At 42.1% G+C, this 20,861-nt stretch overlaps 1 protein-coding gene across 9 annotated transcripts in view; it reads right to left on the bottom strand.

Annotated features, from left to right (window-relative positions):
* The window catches only part of TAFA2 (TAFA chemokine like family member 2), a 204,884-nt gene that overhangs the window by 20,860 nt on the left and 163,163 nt on the right, over positions 1-20,861 (bottom strand). For all 9 annotated transcript variants that reach the window (XR_012764817.1, XR_012764816.1, XR_012764822.1 and 6 more), the window contains 2 exons: positions 2,976-3,128; positions 1,805-1,929 (listed from right to left, as the gene is read on the bottom strand). Coding sequence is in view for 1 of the 9 variants with exons in the window: in XM_075428674.1 (XP_075284789.1) it covers positions 1,805-1,929; positions 2,976-3,128 (278 nt within the window). In the remaining 8 variants the exon portion in view is untranslated. The remainder of the gene's footprint in view (positions 1-1,804; positions 1,930-2,975; positions 3,129-20,861) is intronic.

Below are 20,861 nucleotides of genomic sequence, written 5' to 3'. Positions count from 1 at the left end.
GCAGCCATTGTACTGAATCAGCGCGTATGATGGCAAATGGAGAAAAGGACTGACTTTTTCATAGCATCTCTTCTGGAGAGGAATGAAATGAGTCCTGAGGATTGCCACCATCTATGAAGGACAAGAGAAGTCCAACTCCTGCAAAGAGCCAGACCTATAATCTGCAGTAAAGGTATAAGCCCTTAAGGACAAGAGCCTTGGGCTTCTGTAGATTCCTAACAGTAGACAGAACTTCATAACTTCGACCAATGCAGAAAATCTATCTTCTGACAAAATGTTAGGAAGAAATCTCCTCAAGGCAATTCTAATTGATATCTCCCCCTTTTGTGACCTTTTTTCCTACAGAAATGTAACCCAGAGCCACATTTTTACTTACTGCTTGTTAAACATAATAAATATAAACTGGCATGCATTCTTTAACAGTAATAGTGCCATGTACTAGTAGCTAGCACAAATTTCAAAACACACACACACACACAATTCTTTTTCTATTTCTATTACTATTACTAAATTCTACCTAGTTCTTTTTGGTTATACTATACATGCACACACATTTTACATGCATACAATCAGTTTTGCATTGGCACGTATAAAGCTAAGCGTGGGCAGGATTCAGGCCAGGTTAGCTTCAGAAGTAACACATTTGAAAGACGATTCAGGAGTGCAACTATATATCAATTAGGCAGTATCCTTCCATCAGAGAATATAAAAATGTTTTAAAGACTTATACATACAAAAACTGAGACATGTAGAGCTCTCTGTGGAACAGGAGGAATAGAATTCAGTCAGTGCACACAACAGTTCACTACAACCAAGGTGTACCAGAAAATTAGTGCCTATGCCAGGAAGATTTCAGTCAAATTACATGGACACTCGAACACCTGCATAGAGTAAACACCACACTGGCAAATTATGGCCTGACACTACAAACAAGTACTAAATACTTACGAGCAAAACCAGTCATCAGCATGTGTGGGGTGTAGGGGTGAAGTTGTTTGCACTTACACACGTGTGTGTGTCTTTAGAGTGCCCTTTAATCTGGTTTATTTTGATGAAGAACTGTGTTGACCCTATAGAGTACAGAGATGCAGTGCTGACATTTTAGGAAGTTTGAGTGCTTAACGCTTATCTGAAGAACCTGTTATTCTCCTGATTCTCTTAGCCACTAAAAAGCAGAGATGACAGCACATTTACTTTGTTTTCAGGCATTGTGTATGATGAACGTTAGATGTATTTCTGCTAATGTAATTTTGAACCAATAATATAAAAAGTGTCAAATGGAGAAAAGGAACTCACTGAAACTGTCAAAATTTAGTAGTAAATCACAGTCATACAAGCGGGAAAGAACCAGAAGATGTGTTATGTACAATAACGCATCAAATGCTTACCATACTCAGCAGTTTCCATGTAGAAACATGCTACCTTCATGTCATTGATAAAAAAGCACTTGTTTGCTATCCTGTGAACAAAGATCTTAGCAAGGTGTATAGACTTTGTGCAACTTGTTTCAGAGAGAAATATGTATCAGATTATAATACATTCGATCACTACTGGTAGTTAAAAAAGGGTCAACTCTAATATATCCACTGCTTACCTGAGAAGGTCTGACACACTGCTTACCATTTTCAAGCCATTGCAAAGTATGCCGTGAAAAGTGTGCAGGACCAGGAAGTCCAATCCCAGCATGACTCTCTTTCCACATTTCTTCAGTCTTCTCAACTCATGTCTTCTGTGTGGACCAAATTTCCTGTGCACTTTTATTTTTTTACTTGTTGGTAACACCTCAGGTTGGTATCATACCTACCCTAGTTGTTTTCACCTTATTCCCAGAGGAACAGCTCCATCCCTTACGATCTGGAAGAACTTTACATTCTTCCCCTTCAAGACATGGTTGCATGTGGCACCACCATTTCTGCTCCACTATTGAGGCTACAAGAGAGGAAAACAAACAGATTTGCATGCTGTTGAAATGAACGCTTAAAAATGTCATGATGTTGCACCATTTCTTTTATTGTCCAGGAAAATGTAAGAAATACACTGACTAACAGCTAGTCTGTGATTTTCAGCCAGCTCAGAACCTTCATAAGAAATTAGGTCTCAATTTGCACAGGGTGCTACGTGCTTCAAAGTCAATCTCTTTACTGTGGGGTTATTTTTCTAATTTACTGCAGTTCAGGAACTAATTTCACAGTGTTTCTTTCCAACCCTCATTTTTTCTTGCTCGGTCAGATTTCAAAGTTTTAAGTAGAACCTCTTCTTTTAAGTTAGTATATTTTCCCTGATCTACTTATACAGTCTAGCATGGCCTGATTAAATTTATTCCTCAGTGATGACATATTTACAGCTTCTCTGACAGCCAGCAATATCAACACTAAAGAAATCATGTAAAGGGTGAATCCATCCTGCTCCTCTATCAGAGAAAGAGATGTGAAAAATCAGCTAGTATTTTCCCCCAAAAAAATAAAACATACAAGCCTATGTCAGATTTGTTAAGTAAAACATTAATATTGCACTGTGAATAGGAAAAATAGTGTTGGTCTAAAAAGACTAAAAACCAGCCAGAACTGTGTTCTGTTTGCTTGTTCGTTCCTGTGTGATGAAAATAAATACATAAATAAAATGTAAGACTTCAGCATATCAAAATTATATGCTCATGTAGATTTTGCATAAACACTTTTAATTAAGTGAATTTCATACAACTCTGAGGGCACTCTGTTAGATCAGATTTAACTTCTCAAGTGGCCTCTTTCACTGGCATTTAATAATTTTGCTTAGCATTTCCACAGGGTAATAGCAAATAATTCATTTTTCCCATCTTCCTCCCATTCACCTTGGGCATGCCCTTCAAAACACAGCAGCTTTCCTACTCTTATTTTAAACAGTTAACTATAAAGGGGTGGTTCTCATTGATGACATTAAGCCAGCAAAACCCTCTAGGAACATGCAACGAAAGGAAGCAATAGAGGTAGTCGCACCATCAACACAAGAAGGAGCTGCCCGGGTGGTACCTGCTACCTGCCCAGGGAAGCAGGAGCACTTCACCGTCTGTGATCTTTCTTCTATCTTGTTCTTATTGCAACACCTGTGGAGTGCCACCACTTCACAGGTCCCAGTTTTAACATGGTGAGCTGTGAAAATAAGAACATGAGCAATTTGATAACATCACGAGGTAGCATCATACTGTGAGGTGTTTTTTTTTCAATTTGAAGTACATTAAACTTGGCTCTGTAAGGATATCTGCCACGCATGAAACTAGAATTACAATGGTACTAACACTAAAATGTGAAGTGGATTTTTTTTCTGAATGTAGTGTAATTACCTCAGGCAGAAAATAATGGCTAAAGAAGAACAATTGGAGAAGGTTGCATATCAGACTGTTCCAGTGAAGCGGGAAGCAGAAACATTATAAAACTAACCTAGAAACTATATTAATTTCTGGACTCCCATAAACAGCTGTGTATCTGTACCAAGATATTTTTTTTCTTTTCCCTAAGGGAGAAACATTGAAATGGAAGTGTATCAATGTTAAAATAGCCATACATCCATATGTTTTCAGAATCTATGTCTCCAGATCTTCTGCCCATGGCAGATGCAGTTCTTTATATGACATCCCAAAACCTTCCTATAGATGGGCAGCCCTCAAACAAAAACCAGAAATAAAATCTACTAAGGAATTACATTTTATATCTTTCTGCCTGACACTGCAAAGAAATTCTGGGAACACAGGGAATTAAAGCTTTTAAAAGACGAGGAGCAACAGGCAACAGAACAATCTTCATTATCCCATATCCAGTACCCATCACCCCCACCCTAGCTGCTCAAAGTGATCACCAGACTCATGCTACCGAAGTCCTATGAGAGGACCGTTTTGGTAAGAGAACTACAAAACTACACTTTCTGGTTCAGCAGTCAGCTACCAAATGATCTGGAGTTCAGAAAAAATCATTTATACAGAACTTTCAGTGGTTACTGATACAAGTCCAGATATTTCTGAGCACAATTTATTTCCATCAGAAGGAAGAGAGAAAGAACTTTCAACCTTTAGCTCGTATTAACCTACAACCTTGTACCGGGAGGAATATGAATTATGCAAAGCAGTATGTGTTTTAATGGTACCCCTAAGTCCCTCTGTTCCTTCTGCTGTTTCACTTTCTGTATGCTTTAAGCAAATCCCGTGTACTACACACTTCGGCTGACTTTTATATACCTCATGGCAAGCAATAAACAAGAGCTTCCACGAAGAGAAGGCCCTACTAACAGGCTTTCAGGAGCCCAACATTGATCACTGGGTCCACTCAGTAGTTATCGCACAGTATCAGCTCCCAAAAGGCTGAGGAAAGAAAACAAACTTGATGTAGGCTATGGACCCCAAGAATGTGCCTAGAGGCAAAAGCCACAGACAGCAATTAGACATCAACAAAACATAAACTACTAGACATTTCTTTCAGGCAGTTATGCATTTTTCAGTAGAACAAAGTCCACTGAACAGTCTGTGATCTTCGTCATCACCCAGTGCATCATACTATGTCAGGTTAGATTATACTCTATCACAACATGCTGTATTACAGCTGAAATGATATAACACAATGTGACGAATTAACCCATGATCCATTGTATTGCGATATGCTGAAGTGTTACATATAAACCAGAAATCTCGGAGGAAACAAAAAAAATAATATTTTTCTGCATAAAAATACTTTTTTGGTTTTTTTAATATTTATTATTCTTAATTCAATAGAGGATGATGAAAAAATTCATACTCTTAGCCCGAACTTTGCAGTCTCTGATATTTTCATACCTTTGATGATGAGCAAACATTTTTACAGCTACCAGCACAGCCTGCTGTAAAAAATACTTTTAATTATTTTCCAAACAATTTCACTGGTATATATGCCAATAAAGCAATTTAAATAAATACATTCATTTGTCTCAATAAAACTGTTATAAGGGATTTTCATTTTTTAATACTGTGAAAAAATTATTCTAGGATGTATTTCAAATGTCTAACATATAGTAGAACAAACAGATGCTGCTTTTGTAAGCCCACATTGATTTTTATTTTGAAAGGCAATTACACACCTTATAGGCACACACGCTAACACAAATCCACTTATTTGTGTTTTATAAAAGGCACAAAAATACCCTAGACATTGAGTCTACAAAATAAAGTAATTTTAGTGGTAGGATGTGAATTTCACCCCACTTGATTTTTCACTAAATTAGTTTTCAGTTCTTATTTGTGTTCTGATGTGTATCACTGATCCTGAAATTTTGTCTCCTCACTCTCTTATTAAATAGTTTGACTCAGCTCTATCAGGTGTAGAGAAATGCCGTAATACACCCGCTAAGAGAAAATAAAGTACTATGTGCACCAATAGCCATCTGAATGGAAGCCAGTTCAAAGAGCGGTTGTAAAATGCTGTGAGGGAAATGTTCATACTGAAACAAATCTTTTTAAAGACTTGGTTTGTAGTAATTAGGGAGAGAAAATCAGGCATTTTAAGACTTTCATGGAAAAAGAGTGTCATGAAGTGAAACGGTCACTTACATGCAGGTACAATACAGAAAAGCATTTCAAAGGCTGAAAAATGGGAGAGAACAAAAAATCATCACATACTATTGACAGTATTTGGGGAATCCCTAATAAAGCTGCTTTGAAATTTCCTAGGTATAACACCAAAACAACCTAAAAATTATACAAAGGTATTTCAAATGTTGAAAATCTAGCCCAACCATCCTCTGGTTTCTATTTACCATCTAGAGCAAGCAATGAATATTCCTTGAGAGGAAATGTAAGGATTTTAGCTCCTTTTATCAAATAATTAAGTTCTAGTGCAGTAAGTACAGTATCTGTCACATTCACGTGAAATGAAAGCCCCTATACAGTAGATCAAGGATTTCCCACAACATAATACAAATTAACCTCATTAAGCCACTGAACCATTCCACAAAAGGAGGAAAGTACTTCAGGAGATTCACGTTTTGGTTTCGTTTCTTCTTCTCCTAGCACAGACTTCAAAGTGTGCTGCTTGCTTTGCAGAAAACATTTGAGGAACTGAATGTCATTTCTGGAATCCCAGAGAAATTCATTATTCAAAACCACTGCAAGCACTCGGTCCTGCATTCTCTGCTAATGCAAGTAATCCTTCCTGAAATCAACATGAAGAAGGACTGAAGAAAGAGGCTCAGTAATATCAACGTGTACAGACTGTGAAGTTTTCCGGATGATTATGCATAACATATGTATATGTATATGTATATGTATATATTATGTTCCAGAAGATGTAACATTGTATTAGGAGAGCCTAACTTGGGAAACAGACATAACCATCTCTCACACATTAATGGTATATCCTGTAATTAACCTGCCACTTTTACAGCATTTTTCATGTAGTGAAATCATCAATAGCCATCTCATAAATCAGTATGATATTGGTACACCAAAAAACTTAAGTGTTCACAACCATGCTCCTGGAAAAAATAAAGCTAAGCAGTTATTATTCCTCACTTTACATAAAACAGAATGCTCTTAAAGATTATGTTTCAATGTACACAGCAAAGACCTTTCAATATATATAAATTCTACCTGTTCTTTTTCCTTCATGGTAACTTTACATTTCTTTCCTTCAGGTGAATGAGATTTCAGTCACATTTGCACAGTGCATCTGTGCATAAGTTATGGCCCTTAGTCCTAAGTCTTCTGAATTCCATTCTTTGTTATGATTGCCATTTCCTCACCTCACCACTGAAATATTCCTGTTCGATTCTGACACCGACCTGCTCGGCCATTTGAATCTTTTCTTTCCTGAAAGTTGCGCAGGTCATGCACTAACACATACACTGGCCATTAACAAAGAGGAAGAAATCGTGTTGCCACAGACCAGATGAAATAAAGTCACAGGTTGTTTCTGCCCTCAGGTTCCCCATCATTTCAGCAGCCATGTACAAACAGTGAAAAAAAACACCAAAAAGGCTCTATTACATGCTCTCTGCAAAGACACTGGCACAACTGGGTGACACAGCTAAACCCATCTAACGACTAACAGCTACTGGAAGAAAAAGAAGATCCCTTGTCTCTCTTCCCTCACTCCTTCATCCCTTGCTTGCATAAAAATTGTCATTTGATGGTGACGATGGTACACCAGGGATTTAGACTGGCAGAGAAACATCCTCTTTTCTTGTTTAGTTCTCTATCAGTTGAGCTCCCACAATTGGGTGCAGAGACTAGTGAGGAGCAGTTTTAGCCACAGGGAAGCAGCAGGAGCAGGCAGCCACGGATACACAACTACTCCCTTCTGTTCCTGTATCGGCTTACAAGCACTGCAGCTCCATGCTCTTACACAACATAAAGGTATCTTGTTTTATTTCATTTCAGTTAATCCCTCTGAGGTCAGAGATACCATGTAAAGTGTGCAAAGCTTTGTTTGCTTGTGTCTGTGTGGTTTTTAAAGCTTTTCACAAAAACAAAGCTTCAGCTGAAACAAGAAGCAACAGATCAGCAATAAGGAATGAAAATTACTCTTAGCCATGACTTTCAATCCATATTACATCTAATATTATACAAAGTTTGGCATTTTTATCATCTTGGGTACAATCAAGAAGATGTCCGATACGAAATACTAGAGTGACTCAGTCTTTCAAAGTAGGTACATAAGCAGTCTTTATTCACGTAAACCATATCCACGTGAGTAACTGCGTTGAGGACTATCACGAAACTACTTTTTTTTTAATAACCACCTGCAAGGAAAAACAAACAATATTTCAGCAGATTATCAACCTGTTTCATCCGTTTCCCTGAGTGATTTGTCACTATTCTATACCACAGTATTCAAATAAGTGAGGAGGGATTATTGATATCAGAAAAATAAATAAAATTAGTGGTTATAATGCGTCGTTTTCCAGATTAGGCTCTAATTCACTGTCCTGCTCTTAAGTGACCAGGAAAAAAGTGGATTTTCTCATCCACTCAGTCTATTTGCTTTGTTCATACTGACTGACATGGAAAACAAATGTGGGTTATCTTTCTGCTACACTTCAGCAATTTCAATATGTCATATCAGTCTCCGTGTGTCACTGTAGACAGGACAGATACAAATAAACTTGCAAAATCTTTCACACAAAAACGCACATGCACACACAGTATTCTTGCATTTTTTCCATAGTTTAATATATGTTAGTAGCTGCCACATGTAAGTAATCAAAATCTTATGCAACCACAGCTAAGCCAGGATTTACATCTAAGCTTTCTCTGTTTAAACATCAGACAAAGCTATATGAAAAGAAATACACTGTCCAGTTCCTTCATTCAGTGTTTTTCAATATTTTCTGTTACATCCACCTAACAGCTGGTAGGGAAAAACTTGAATTTAGTTTATTCATACTATGTCAGCAATGGTGGTGGTATCGCTGGAGTTGTGTGATCTAAGAATATAAGCAATGCAAATCTTTTTGTTAAAGTCTTTGATTTGACCTGTCATTAGTGTAATTGGGAAAAAAGCAGACAAGATTTTGGGAACACAAGCTTCAGCTTACTTGTGTGAACACAAAACAAGCACATTTTCATTTCAGCTCCATGGGCCAGCAGAAGAACTGGCAGCACAGACATCAGGAAAAGCAGAGGCTTCTCCCATACCACTCATAATCACGTTACCTCTGGCATGCAGCAAGCCACTGACTCCCAGAGAAGCACTGCTAGACACACATTGACTGGAGCCTTACTAAGTACAAACTTTAAAGAATGGATTCAAAACCCTTTGAAATCAATGGGTTTGGTCTGATCAGTGGTTTTGGATCAGAATTTCAATGATAGAGTTAAAATTCTTTGTTTTCAATAAAGGTGACATCTGGATTTGCAACTGAGGTATTTATTCTGATGATTGCATACGTAGCATCAATTACAGTGATTGAGCAAATGATAACATACAGTCTAGATATGTGACTGAAAATTATGATGAATCAAGATTATTAAATCATATTTTAAACTGTCATTAGATTTGAACAGTTCATTTACTAAAAGCACAGTACCCAAGCAGTGTAACTGGTTTTGAAATCTAGTCAAATTTGGTTACGCACTGAACCTAAAAGTAGGCATCCTCAGAATGGGGCAAAAAAGGATTCTTTCCACATTTTTTAATTTTTTTTTTTACTTCATTTTTTATTGCTCTGGCAAACTTACAGGATTTTTAAAATTGTAAAAATTCTCAAAAAGAAAGAAAATATTCAATTTTATTTAGGAAAAAACCTACTTGGCATTTTTCTTTTTTCTTTTCCTGTTTGTCCAGTGAACTGAAAAATCAATTACAGACACAGCAGTAATTCCTGTGTCCTCAGTGGTGACAATGAGGCATGCCACTGTTGTGGTGCACCTCACAAAAGGCACTCACGCTGCTTTACTTTCCAGATGACACACGGGGTTGCACTATAGAATCAGCGGGAAAAATTATAATTTTGTGCTGTGTTCTTCTACGCTACCATTGCATTTCACATGGCTACTTAAAAATTTGTTTAGCTATCTATTCCATTGATGCTACACACATTTAAAACCTTCACGTAGTTCAAACATAGTGTACAACTAAAAACAAATACCGAATTTTGCTTTTAAAGAGAGAACTTTCTGATAGTGAGAAGATGGTAAGTTTCTTGATCATTTCTTTTCCCAATAGCTAGCACTGAGGATGTGCTAAATAACTCTCACATTAGCATGGCCTTTGGCTGAATACTAAGACCCTGGGAGTCCAGAGGAGCCCCAGGATGCGAATGAGCACCAACAGAGCACCCTGACCTGGTGCTCCCAGTGCCATCCACAGGGAGCGATCAGCCCCTGGGCCTCGTGGGACACCCACCGAGAAGAGCCAATCCAAGAAAGTGCCTCCTCGAAAAGCCTTGCAGACTAAAGCGAGTTATTGCACACAGGGGTCTAGGACCTGTAAGCAGATGAAGGCGGAACAGAATTTTGGGATTGTGTAAAATTTGCCATCAGACATTTTTTGGAAACAAGAGAAACTCATCATGGGATGTTGAGTGGAAGGACCAGGGCCAGGGAATGAGAGGGGGTCAGGGTGGACCGGGGAGGAACAAGCATGAGTCAACAAAGCGGACAGGATAAGAGGGGCCAGTGAAGTATAAACAGCAACTGATCAATATGCTTGCCCGGCTGAGCCTTGTGCTCAAAATATTGCAAATGATCCTACATTCTCATTAAACCCCATTTCTATCTTTTTTTGAGTGTCAACGCTCTTCTCTGAGTGGGTATGTGTGAATGCTATGGAAATTTAAGCTAGACTAGTTTGTGATAGATTGAGAGATCTGATTACTTGCAACTGGCATGGGATCACAAACCTCATGGGCTCGTGAATCCATGTGAAAGCAACTGGCAATACAGAGTCACCTCAGGCAGCTACCAGTCAGGCTGAGTGTTTAAGATCATCTACTGGAATGATCCATTTTGTGCATTTGTATATATATGTATCTCCCTCCACTAGCAGACTTCAGTCTTAATCAGCCAGGGAAGAGGAAAGGGAAGAGGACTGGGCCACCCGCTGTGTGATTGCTGTGTGCATTAACGTGGGTGCCAGGCAAAGCATTTTGTTTCATCTGCATTGATCTGTGCAGCCGGCTCTGTGCACACTGTGTGTGTGACGTTGTGTGTGTTTATGTCCATCCATACATGTCTAAGGAGCATACACACTCAGCCTCACCATTGGCAGAACCTGAGGACAAGGAGCCGCAGCAGCTTCACATCTATTCAGCTTCTGTATTCACCAACCCCTACCAGATGCGAGCATTAGAAACCTTTTTGAAAGAAAAAATGAGCAAGGAAGACAGAGACAGCATTTGGCAAAATCACATTTAACCTTCAACCTTTGCTTCTAAGAAATGTACACAGACTGTCAAGATAATTCTCTCATATTAGGCAGGTTACCTGCTCGATCAGCAGATCAATAGCTGTCGACAGGCAAAATACTGTAGTGAGTCAAGCAGAAGAGTTGCCCTGTTTGATCAAAACAGTCCATCCCACGTCAGAGGCCATGCAGATCTCTTTATTGCTTGATTTGGGTAATGTGATGTAGACAACTCCTTCCCACGCATATATCTACTAAACTCCTACAACCACACCCTATTTACAGGGCTTTGAGACCTTATTCACTGCATTCACATTTCCATGCCTTGCACCTCAGCTATAGCTATTAAAAGTCACTTGGTCACCTTGCCTGCTGAAGAAGTCCAGACAGAGAGAGCACACACTATGCTCTGCTGACACCACTAGACAGTCAGTTTAACTTAAAAGTACAGCAGAGTTTTTCATTTCTCTTTTGTTCTGATGTCTCTTGCATCTTGGGACGTGTTCTCAGGTGAATTGTTAAAAAACTGCGCTGATTGCTCGGACTGATTATTTTTGCAGTGCCACCTGTAGGCAACACATACACAAAAGATCCTGCTAACTGCAGTCCCTCCCAGGCTTCTTGGATTCAATGTGTTTTCTCTCCTGAGAGAACCATTTTAAAATCACAAGAGCAATTCTTGATAAGTGTTTATTCTGCAGATGTTAGCCCAGCTCCTCTCATCGGGCTGCCCCTACCATACAATTAACCAGGTCAGTCCACTTGGGTGAAGGACGGTAAGCAGAGTTCATATGACAACACTACACAGACAGCATCTCTGGTAGCCTTTGAAAACTGAGCTAATGAATGGTTTGCCACAGTCACAATGCCAAGCATACTTTTCTGCACAGTGCCAAAGAAAGATCTCAACCCATCAGCTTGTCTGCCAGCCACCAGTTACAGCCATCTGTGTGGGAAGCCTTTTTCCCTTTTGGAAAAAAATCAAGGAAAACTACAACATAAGCATTCCGCAAGAAAAGCCCACTAATGACCCTGCGAGATCAAGCCTCAGATATTCCCACAGCAAAACCTACACACTGAAATGAACTAAGGATTGAGCTATCTCCATTGAGACAGGAAAAGACTTACTGGAATAACACAGGAAGCTGGCACGGTCCCAGCTGGTCACACAATCTTTACAAGCATAAAACCACTGACGAGGCACTTCATGTAGGATAACTTGGACCTGGAGAGCTCACAGCCATCTGACTTTATCCTCCTGGCCTTACTGAGGCTAATTTTATTCAATAAGTCCTTTGGCAGCAGTGAGCCAGTGTTACTCAAATAAGCTTATCCCCTCTCTCATAAAAGTCAGAGCCTTTATTACAGAATCATAAAATAACAGAATCAAAGAATCATTAAGGTTGGAAAAGACCTCCAAGATCATCAAGTCCAACCATCAACCCAACACCACCATGCCTGCTAACCCATGTCCTGAAGTGCCACATCTACATGTTTTTTGAACACCTCCAGGGATGGGGACTCCACCACTTCCCTGGGCAGCCTGTTCCAATGCTTCACAGCTCTTTCAGTAAAGAAATTTTTCCTAACGTCCAATCTAAACCTCCCCTGACGCAGCCTGAGGCCATTGCCTCTCATCTTATCGCGAGTTACCTGGGAGAAGAGACCAACACCTGCCTCACTACAACTTCCTTTCAGGTAGTTGTAGAGAGCGATAAGGTCTCCCCTCAGCATCCTCTTCTCCAGACTAAACAATTCCAGTTCCTTCAGCCACTCCTCATCAGACTTGTTCTCTAGACACTTCACCAGCCTCATTGCTCTTCTTTGGACACACTCCAGCACCTCAATGTCCTTCTTGTAGTGAAGGGCCCAAAACTAAACACAGTATTCGAGGTGCATGGCAATAGCTATAAATGACGCCTTCACACCAAACTTTTAGCCAAAGACACAAGCACTCAAAAGACAACTAATTTTCAGGTAGCCTGCAGGATAATTTCCTCTTCTTCATATGACCCCCTCTCAGCGTAGAGTGTTGTCCTCCCTAGGTCCTGCTTTCAATTTTGAAATCAGATGATCACTAGGATCACAAAACCATGGAGTGTTCACAGACAAGATCACCAGCAGCTATCATTTAGGATCTTGCAGCTGTTTATATGTTCACCCGCTGGAAGAGGTGGAGAAGAAGAGGCCCTGCCCTCACAACAAGCTCACCTCTCTGGCTGCAGCCAGCCAGGTCTCCCACTGCCTCCCACCGCAGGCGCCCAGGGTGTAACCACTGCTCCGTGTCCACCCGTTTGCTAGTCAGCTGAGCAGACGAGAGGACGCTGGCAGCAGTGAAGGCTGCGTGTTTCCCTACAAGACAAAAATGGAGCCATTTTGCTTTTTGCTGGTGAGACGCTTCCCGCGTTTCTTCTGTAGCAGCTGTGGGCTGACACCATCCACGAGACGAGCCTGTGTAGAGCTGGCAGAGAAACACCCAGGGCGAGGCGCGGTTTATAAATACTACAAGAAGTCAAAAGCCCCAGTATCTCTGAGGTTGTTATCAAACATGTTAAGCAAACGATATATTAAAGTGTGCAGACATTTTGTAAATTAACAGGCTGAGGTTTGAGATTACTAATTATATGATTTCACAGAGAAAAAAGACCAATGCAGCTCTGAGGCACTCAAAAGAACATTTGGCACAAAGACTTTTTAATCTCTCCTACTCTCTCTGTGGGCCTTCTGCCAAATATCTCGACTCAGCAAGAAGCAGTAGCACATGTCTCAGAGCAGCCTTAAGCATCTGACAGAATACAGAAAAAAAACACATTTTTTCCTCAGTCTCAAGGCTTCAGAAGCCTGTAGTTTACACAGTTTATGGGGAATATGTTTCCCCTGTTTCCTTCAGTGACTCTCATTATTAATTTTTTTTTCTTTCCAGCTGATCCAAATGGTCTCAGGGTACATTGTACCAGGTGACAAATTAACATGTTCTCAGGGACGCATCAGTGAAAAAAGAAACATAGGGTTTTTTCTACCCCCACATATTTGAATGACCCTCTGGCACACAACCCTCACCTGAAGTAATGTCTTAAGAAAAATGCTGTGTATGGGAGTCTTTACAAAATAGGATTAGTGTAACAAGGTGAAGAGGTAAATTCAATAGTCCTTTTGAACAGTCTGCTTTCAGGCTTCTCACGCTTATTAGAAAATAGTTCAAGCAGCTTAGTGGACTTTAGGTGCCTCTGTGTGCCTTCCTCTTCCCAAAGAAGCATGCAGCTAGGTCCCTGTGGTCTATTTCCATCTCAACACACATCTAGCTCCTTCTGCGTGATCCTGCTTCTGCAGTTAAGGCATTTATTCATTTATTAAGGTGCAGAAACCTATTTAGGTAACAGATCTCAGTAACAAGAAGGTCGATTCATATTTAAGCACCTGAATGTCATCATGAATTACATTATCCAAATATTTATGTTTTATTCCACTTTTGTTTTGGTTTGGCCTGGATAAATGCCAGGTGCCGACCAAAACCCCTCTATCACTCCCCCTCCTCAACTGGACAGGGGAGAGGAAATATGATGAAAGGCTTGAGCGTCGAGACAAGGACAGGGAGAGATCACTCACCAATTACTGTCATGGACAAAACAGACTGAACTTGGGGAGAAAAGGAAAGTTTAATCTATCACCAATCAAATCAGAGCAGGAATATAAGAAATAAAACCAGATCTTAAAACACCTTCCCCCCACCCCTCCTTTCTTCACGGGCTCAGCTTCACTCCCATTTCTCTACCTCCTTCCCCCCGCAAGCAGCACAGGGGGACGGGGAATGGGGGTTATGGTCAGTTCATCACATGTTGTCTCTGCCACTCCTTCGTCCTCAGGGGGAGGACTCCTCACACTCTACCCCTGCTCCAGCATGAGGTCCCTCTCACGGGAGACACAGGAGACAGTTCTCCACAGACTTCTCCAACATGAGCCCTTCCCATGGGCTACAGCTCTTCATGAACCGCCCCAGCATGGGTCCTTCCCACAGGGTGCAATCCTTTAGGAACAGGCTGCTCCAGCGTGGGTCCCCCATGGGGTCACAAGCCCTGCCAGCAAACCTGCTCTGGTGTGGGCTCCTCTCTCCACGGGTCCGCAGGTCCTGGCAGGAACCTGCTCCAACATGGGCTCCCCACAGGGTCACAGCTTCTTTCAGGCATCCACCTTCTCCAGCGTGGGGTCTCTTCCACAGGCTACAGGTGGACATCTGCTCCACCATGGACCTCCATGGGCTGCAGGGGACAGCCTGCCTCACCATGGTCTTCAGCACGAGCTGCAAGGGAAGACTCTCTGATCCGGAGTCTCAAGAACCTCCTACCCCCTCCTTCTTCACTAAATTTGGTGTCTGCAGAGTTGTTTCTTTCACATCATCTCACTCCTCTCTCTACACTGCTGTTTCACTGCAGTTTTTTTCTTCCCCTTCTTAACTAGGTCCGTCTTAGAGCTGGCTGACACTGGCTTTATCAGACATGCGGGAAGCTTCTCTCAGCTTCTCACAGAAGCCACCCTTATACCCCCCCCACTACCAAAACCTTGCCATGCAAACCCGTAAGATCTTTTTAAAAAATTATGCTTAGGGCCCTTTTGCACCCCATGCTAAGATTCTTCAAGGTCAGATAAACAACAACCCCCCAAATTTATTGGGAAATTCTTTAATAAATGCCACCAAAAAAAGAAGAGGAAAGAGAAAGCAATGACTTTCAAAGTAAGCAGCACAAAGATTTTTTCCTAAGGATGAATAAGAACATCACTTATTTAATAACTGTACTGAAGAACTATTAAGCTGATCAAATGTAGCATACACACTATAACAGAAGCACTCTGGGACTTCAGTGATGACCTGATAGAAACCACTCAGTGAGGTCAAGACGCACTTCCAAAAATTCTGCCAATGTCAAGATTCCCATTGGGTAGAATTTTTCCAAACATAATATTCATAATACTGAGTCACTCTCTATCTCTCTTCTATACAGAAAGGCAGCTACGTACACTTGTGCACCCATTCATCTAGAAAGGTTTTTTAAATAAAAATACACCATAAGATTCTGAAAATAGTTTTTTACATTCATATGTGTGTGTACATTTATCACATAAATATGTTCTGAAATTCAACATAGCTTATCTATAAAAAGCATTTAATTTTTGAAATTCCGCACTTTGAAAACTCTCCAGGATTTCTGGTTGGTTAGTTGGTTGGATGGCTAGTTGTTTTTTACAGATAAGAGTTTTAGTTGGTGTGTCAATGTTTTTCTTTTAGGGTTTGTTTTGGCTTTGTTTTGCTTTGCCTTATCTATTTTCATGACTGGATAGAATGGTATCTCTGTACTAATTTAAAGCTTCTTTAATTCTGTAACATATTTCTATAATACATAACAAGCCCTTTTGCAGCACTGTAATGCATTTTTACTTAATCCATCAGTTAAGCCAAATTATCAAATATACCTTGAAATATTCCTCCCACAAACTGCAGGCACATGCATGCATACTCGCCCTTCTGAAAACTAGTGTTTTTTCTTCCTTCTCCTTTTCCACCCCTGCCTTCTAGGTCTTCCCTACAGTGCTTCAGACTCCCCCACATGAGTTAAGAGAAACTCCATAGGATGGCCCAGCACACAGTTCACCTTCTGAACGAAAGATCTTAATTTTAAGTTTCAGCTTGCTTCTGTAGAGCCCCAGGCAAGCTCTTTGAAGTGCAGAGTCACGGGAGGAACTTAACTCAGGCCTTTAGAAAAAAACTGCTAACAAGGCACATGTCTAGTCCTGTGAAATCCCCTCTTTTAGAGTGATCTCCCCTGCTACAACCTTCCCTCTACATTATTGATTCCACACAAATAGCAAGTCTCTAAGCCATGGGCATGATGAATCAATAAGTATCTAGACAGAGTCTATGAATTGAAACTGGATGGCCTGGGAAGAGGCTGGCTATTCTTCAAGACAGAGGAAAAGAAAGAACATTTGAACAAGCAAAATAAAAGAGCAGAAATTGCCACGAGAGCCATTCAGAACTGTGCAATCAAGAATATTTTTACTAGGGATTCCCAGAAGATAGTACTTTCAGATATCTCTTCTTGCTGAGAAGTTATCTTTCAAGACGCTCCTAGCAGACTCCCTGGCACTTGTTTCTGAAGGAACTCTGGTTAATAGAAGCTATAGACAGGAAACATATACACCACTCTCATTGCTATCCAAAGTCAGAAGCTGCAAAAATGTCACAGTTCCTAGAACTCCAGAAGCCTGCTTTGTGAAAACTGTCAGGTAATGAAAGCATATGAAGTACTTCACATCTTCAACAGAAACCTATTAGAAAACAAGATACCGGGAAAAAAATCGTAATTTTTCCAGGACTTTCAGAGAATGAGGAACCGGCTTCATGCTTGGCATTTTACCCTGCATGTCTACGGAAGCTCATTAGCACATCCAGTGATGCAAGAGGCCATGCCAGGCCAGCTCACCATCTCTTTTCGTTACTGTCCATCCACGAAATAAGCCAGACACCTTGTGTATCTAGACCACTGCTGAGACGCAAGTGCAGAGCGCAGCACATCTCGCTGGGCAGATCTTGGGCATGAGCTTCACAGGACCGTAAAAGGCACACCTGGAGCAGGACGTAATTATCAGTAAACTAATTTTACATTACCCCAGACCAGTCAAGCCTCCTGCATTGAATATGAGACTCACAGACCAGCCAAGCAACCATGCCTCCTACCATGGAGCAGGAGGAAGGCTACGATGCTGTGCTGCTGCTGCTGAAAGGGGCCACTGTTCAAGGCAGGCTTTCCACCCCTCACCAGGTTCAGCTCCCACAGCTCCTCCTCAGCCATGTTACCCAATACCCAGATCCATCCTCCTCTCCCTCCTCCCACCAAGAGAACTAGCAGTGCTCCCTCAGCTCTCGGGAATTAGGCACCCGCCAAGGTGTTGTGTCCATGCCAGAGACTGCTCGTGCCAAAGGGAGACTCTGAAGTGACATCCACAGTTCTCACATCTTTGTCACCACTGTGAAAGTGTAAGGGGAGAAAAGGAGTGGGGTGTGCCCTTAGGGAGCAACAAAAATTAAAAAAAAAAATTAATGGTCAAATTTTAATTCACATGTTGCTAATAGGAACTTGCAAGGAAGCACTTAATGTATAGCAAATGACCATCTGCACATAAAATACTAGCTGTATAGATTTTTATGGCTGCGTATTCTTTGATCTTTTTGTTACTTTAACATAGGATTTTCCTCAAAGAGGTCAACATTAGAACATCAAAACTTCAGTGCTCAGATTGGTTTGAAGAGTGAATTTTAGTTAAATAACTGAAAGATCAGTTGATTGAGAAGCAGCTGTTATCTGTGGGCTAGTTTGCGTACATTCTTTCAAACTTCCCAAGCATGAAGCTGAACTCCATGGACAATTCAGAATAGTACAGTGTATTTGTCTTCCAGTGCCTAACAACTTGTCAAAAATGATGATGAGTGGCCATTTATAAATACAGAATCATAGAATCATAGAAAGTTTTGGGTTGGAAGGGACCCCTAGAGGTCATCTAGTCCAACCCCCCCGCAGCGAGCAGAGACACCACTAACTAGATCAGGTTGCTCAGAGGCCTGCCCAATCTGGTCTTGAATGTTTCCAGGGATGGGGCCTCCACTACCTCTCTGGGCAACCCGTTCCAGTGTTTCACAACCCTCTTTGTAAAGAATTTCTTCCTTATATCTAGCCTAAACCTACCCTGTTTTAGTTTAAAACCATTACCCCTCGTCCTGTCACTGTTGTCTCTACTAAAAAGACTGTCCCCATCTTTCATATAGGCTCCCTTTAAGTACTGAAAGGCTGCAATCAGGTCTCCCCTCAGCCTTCTCTTCTCCAGGCTGAACAAGCCCAACTCTCTCAGCCTGTCCTCATAGAGGAGGTGCTCCAGCCCTCGGATCATTTTTGTAGCCCTCCTTTGGACCCGCTCCAACAGTTCCATGTCCTTCTTGTGCTGAGGGCTCCAGAGCTGAATGCAGTACTCCAGGTGAGGTGGAGTACTGCACCAGAGCAGAGTAGAGGGGCAGAATCACCTCTCTCAACCTGCTGGCCATGCATCTCTTGATGCAGCCCAGGACATGGTTGGCCCTCTGGGCTGCCAGCACACATTGCCGGCTCATGTCCAGCCTTTCGTCTATCAGTACCCCCAAGTCCCTCTCAGCAGAGCTGCTCTCAATCCTTTCATCCCCCAGCCTGTATTGATACTGGGGATTACCCCGACCCAGGTGTAGGACCTTGCACTTGGCCTTGTTGAACCTCATGAGGTTCACACAGACCCACCTCTCCAGCTTGTCCAGGTCCCTCTGGATGGCATCCCGTCCTTCTGGTGTCTCAACCGTACCACTCAGCTTGGTGTCATCTGCAAACTCGCTGAGGGTACGCTCGATGTCGCTGTCCATGTCATTGATAAATATATTGAACAGCACCGGTCCCAGTACGGACCTCTGAGGGACTCCACTCGTCACTGGTCTCCATCCGGACTTTGAGCCGTTGACGACTACCCTTTGGCTGCAACCATACAACCAATTCCTTATCCACCGAATGCTCCACCCATCAAATCCATGGCTCTCCAATTCAGAGAGAAGGATGTTGTGGGGGACCGTGTCAAAGGCTTTACAAAAATCCAGATAGATGACATCCATTGGTTTTCCCTTGTCCACCCTTGTTGTTACACCATCATAGAAAGCCACTAGGTTGGTCAGGCAGGACTTGCCCTTGGTGAAGCCATGCTGGCTGTCTCGAATCACCTCCCTGGCCTCCATGTGCCTTAGCATATCTTCTAGGAGGATCTGTTCCATGATCTTCCCAGGCACAGAGGTGAGGCTGACAGGTCGGTAGTTCCCAGGGTCTTCCTTTCTACCCTTTTTGGAAAGGGGCACAATGTTTCCCTTTTTCCAGTCACTGGGAACTTCCCCTGACTGCCATGACTTTTCAAATATCATGGAGAGTGGCTTGGCAACTACGTCAGCCAGTTCCCTCAGGACTCTGGGATGCATCTCATCAGGTCCTATGGACTTCTGTACATTAAGGTTCTGCAGGAGGTCCCAAACCTGGTCTTCACTTACAGCTGGAGGGATTTTACCCTCCTGGTCTCCTTCATGCCATTCATCGACTTGGGAGGGGTGAGGAGAGAGGTTGCCAGTGAAGACTGAGGCAAAAAAGTTGTTGAGTACCTCAGCTTTCTCCTCATCTGCTGTTGCCAGTTCGCCGGTCTCGCTCATGAGCAGGGGTACGCTTTCTTTGACCATTTTTTTCCGGCTGACATACCTGTAGAAGCCCTTCTTGTTATTTTTCACATCCCTTGCCAAGTTCAGCTCCAGCTGTGCCGTGGCCTTCCCCATCCCTACACAACCGGGCAGCTTCCCTATACTCTTCCCAGGAAGCCAGTCCCTGCTTCTACTGCCTGTGCAGTTCCCTCTGCTTCCTTAGTTTGACCAGCATCTCTTGCCTCAGCCATGCCGGTCTCTTCCCTTCTCTGCCCGACTTCTTACACTTGGGGATCGAGAGCTCTTGCGCTCTCTGGAATACATCCTTAAAGACCTGCCAGCTCTATTCTGTTCCCCTGTCCCTGAGGACCGTTTCCCAGGGAGTCCTTCTGACTATCTCCTTGAAGAGCTGGACATTTGCCCTCCTAAAATTTAGGGTCCTGGCTATGCTCTTCGTTATTCCCATTTCCCTCAGCAGCATTAGTTCCACCAGCGCGTAGTCACTGCAGCCCAGGCTACCTCCGATCTTGACATCCCCAATGAGCTCACTCGCATTGGTGACCACCAGGTCTAGTATCGCATCCCCTCGGGTAGGGGTGCTTATTACCTGGCTTAAGAAGTTGTCCTCAGTGCATTCTAGGAACCTGCTGGATTGCCTACACCTTGCCGTGTTGCTTTTCCAGCAGATGTCGGGGTGGTTGAAGTCCCCCAGTAGGATGAGAGCCTGTGAGTGCGAAGCCTCCTGGAGTTGGAGGAAGAACGCTTCGTCTATCTGCTCC

This window comes from Opisthocomus hoazin, chromosome 8 (genome assembly GCF_030867145.1).
Source record: "Opisthocomus hoazin isolate bOpiHoa1 chromosome 8, bOpiHoa1.hap1, whole genome shotgun sequence".
Classification (NCBI taxonomy): Eukaryota; Metazoa; Chordata; class Aves; order Opisthocomiformes; family Opisthocomidae; genus Opisthocomus; species Opisthocomus hoazin.
This window is presented reverse-complemented; position numbering and strand designations above follow the sequence as displayed.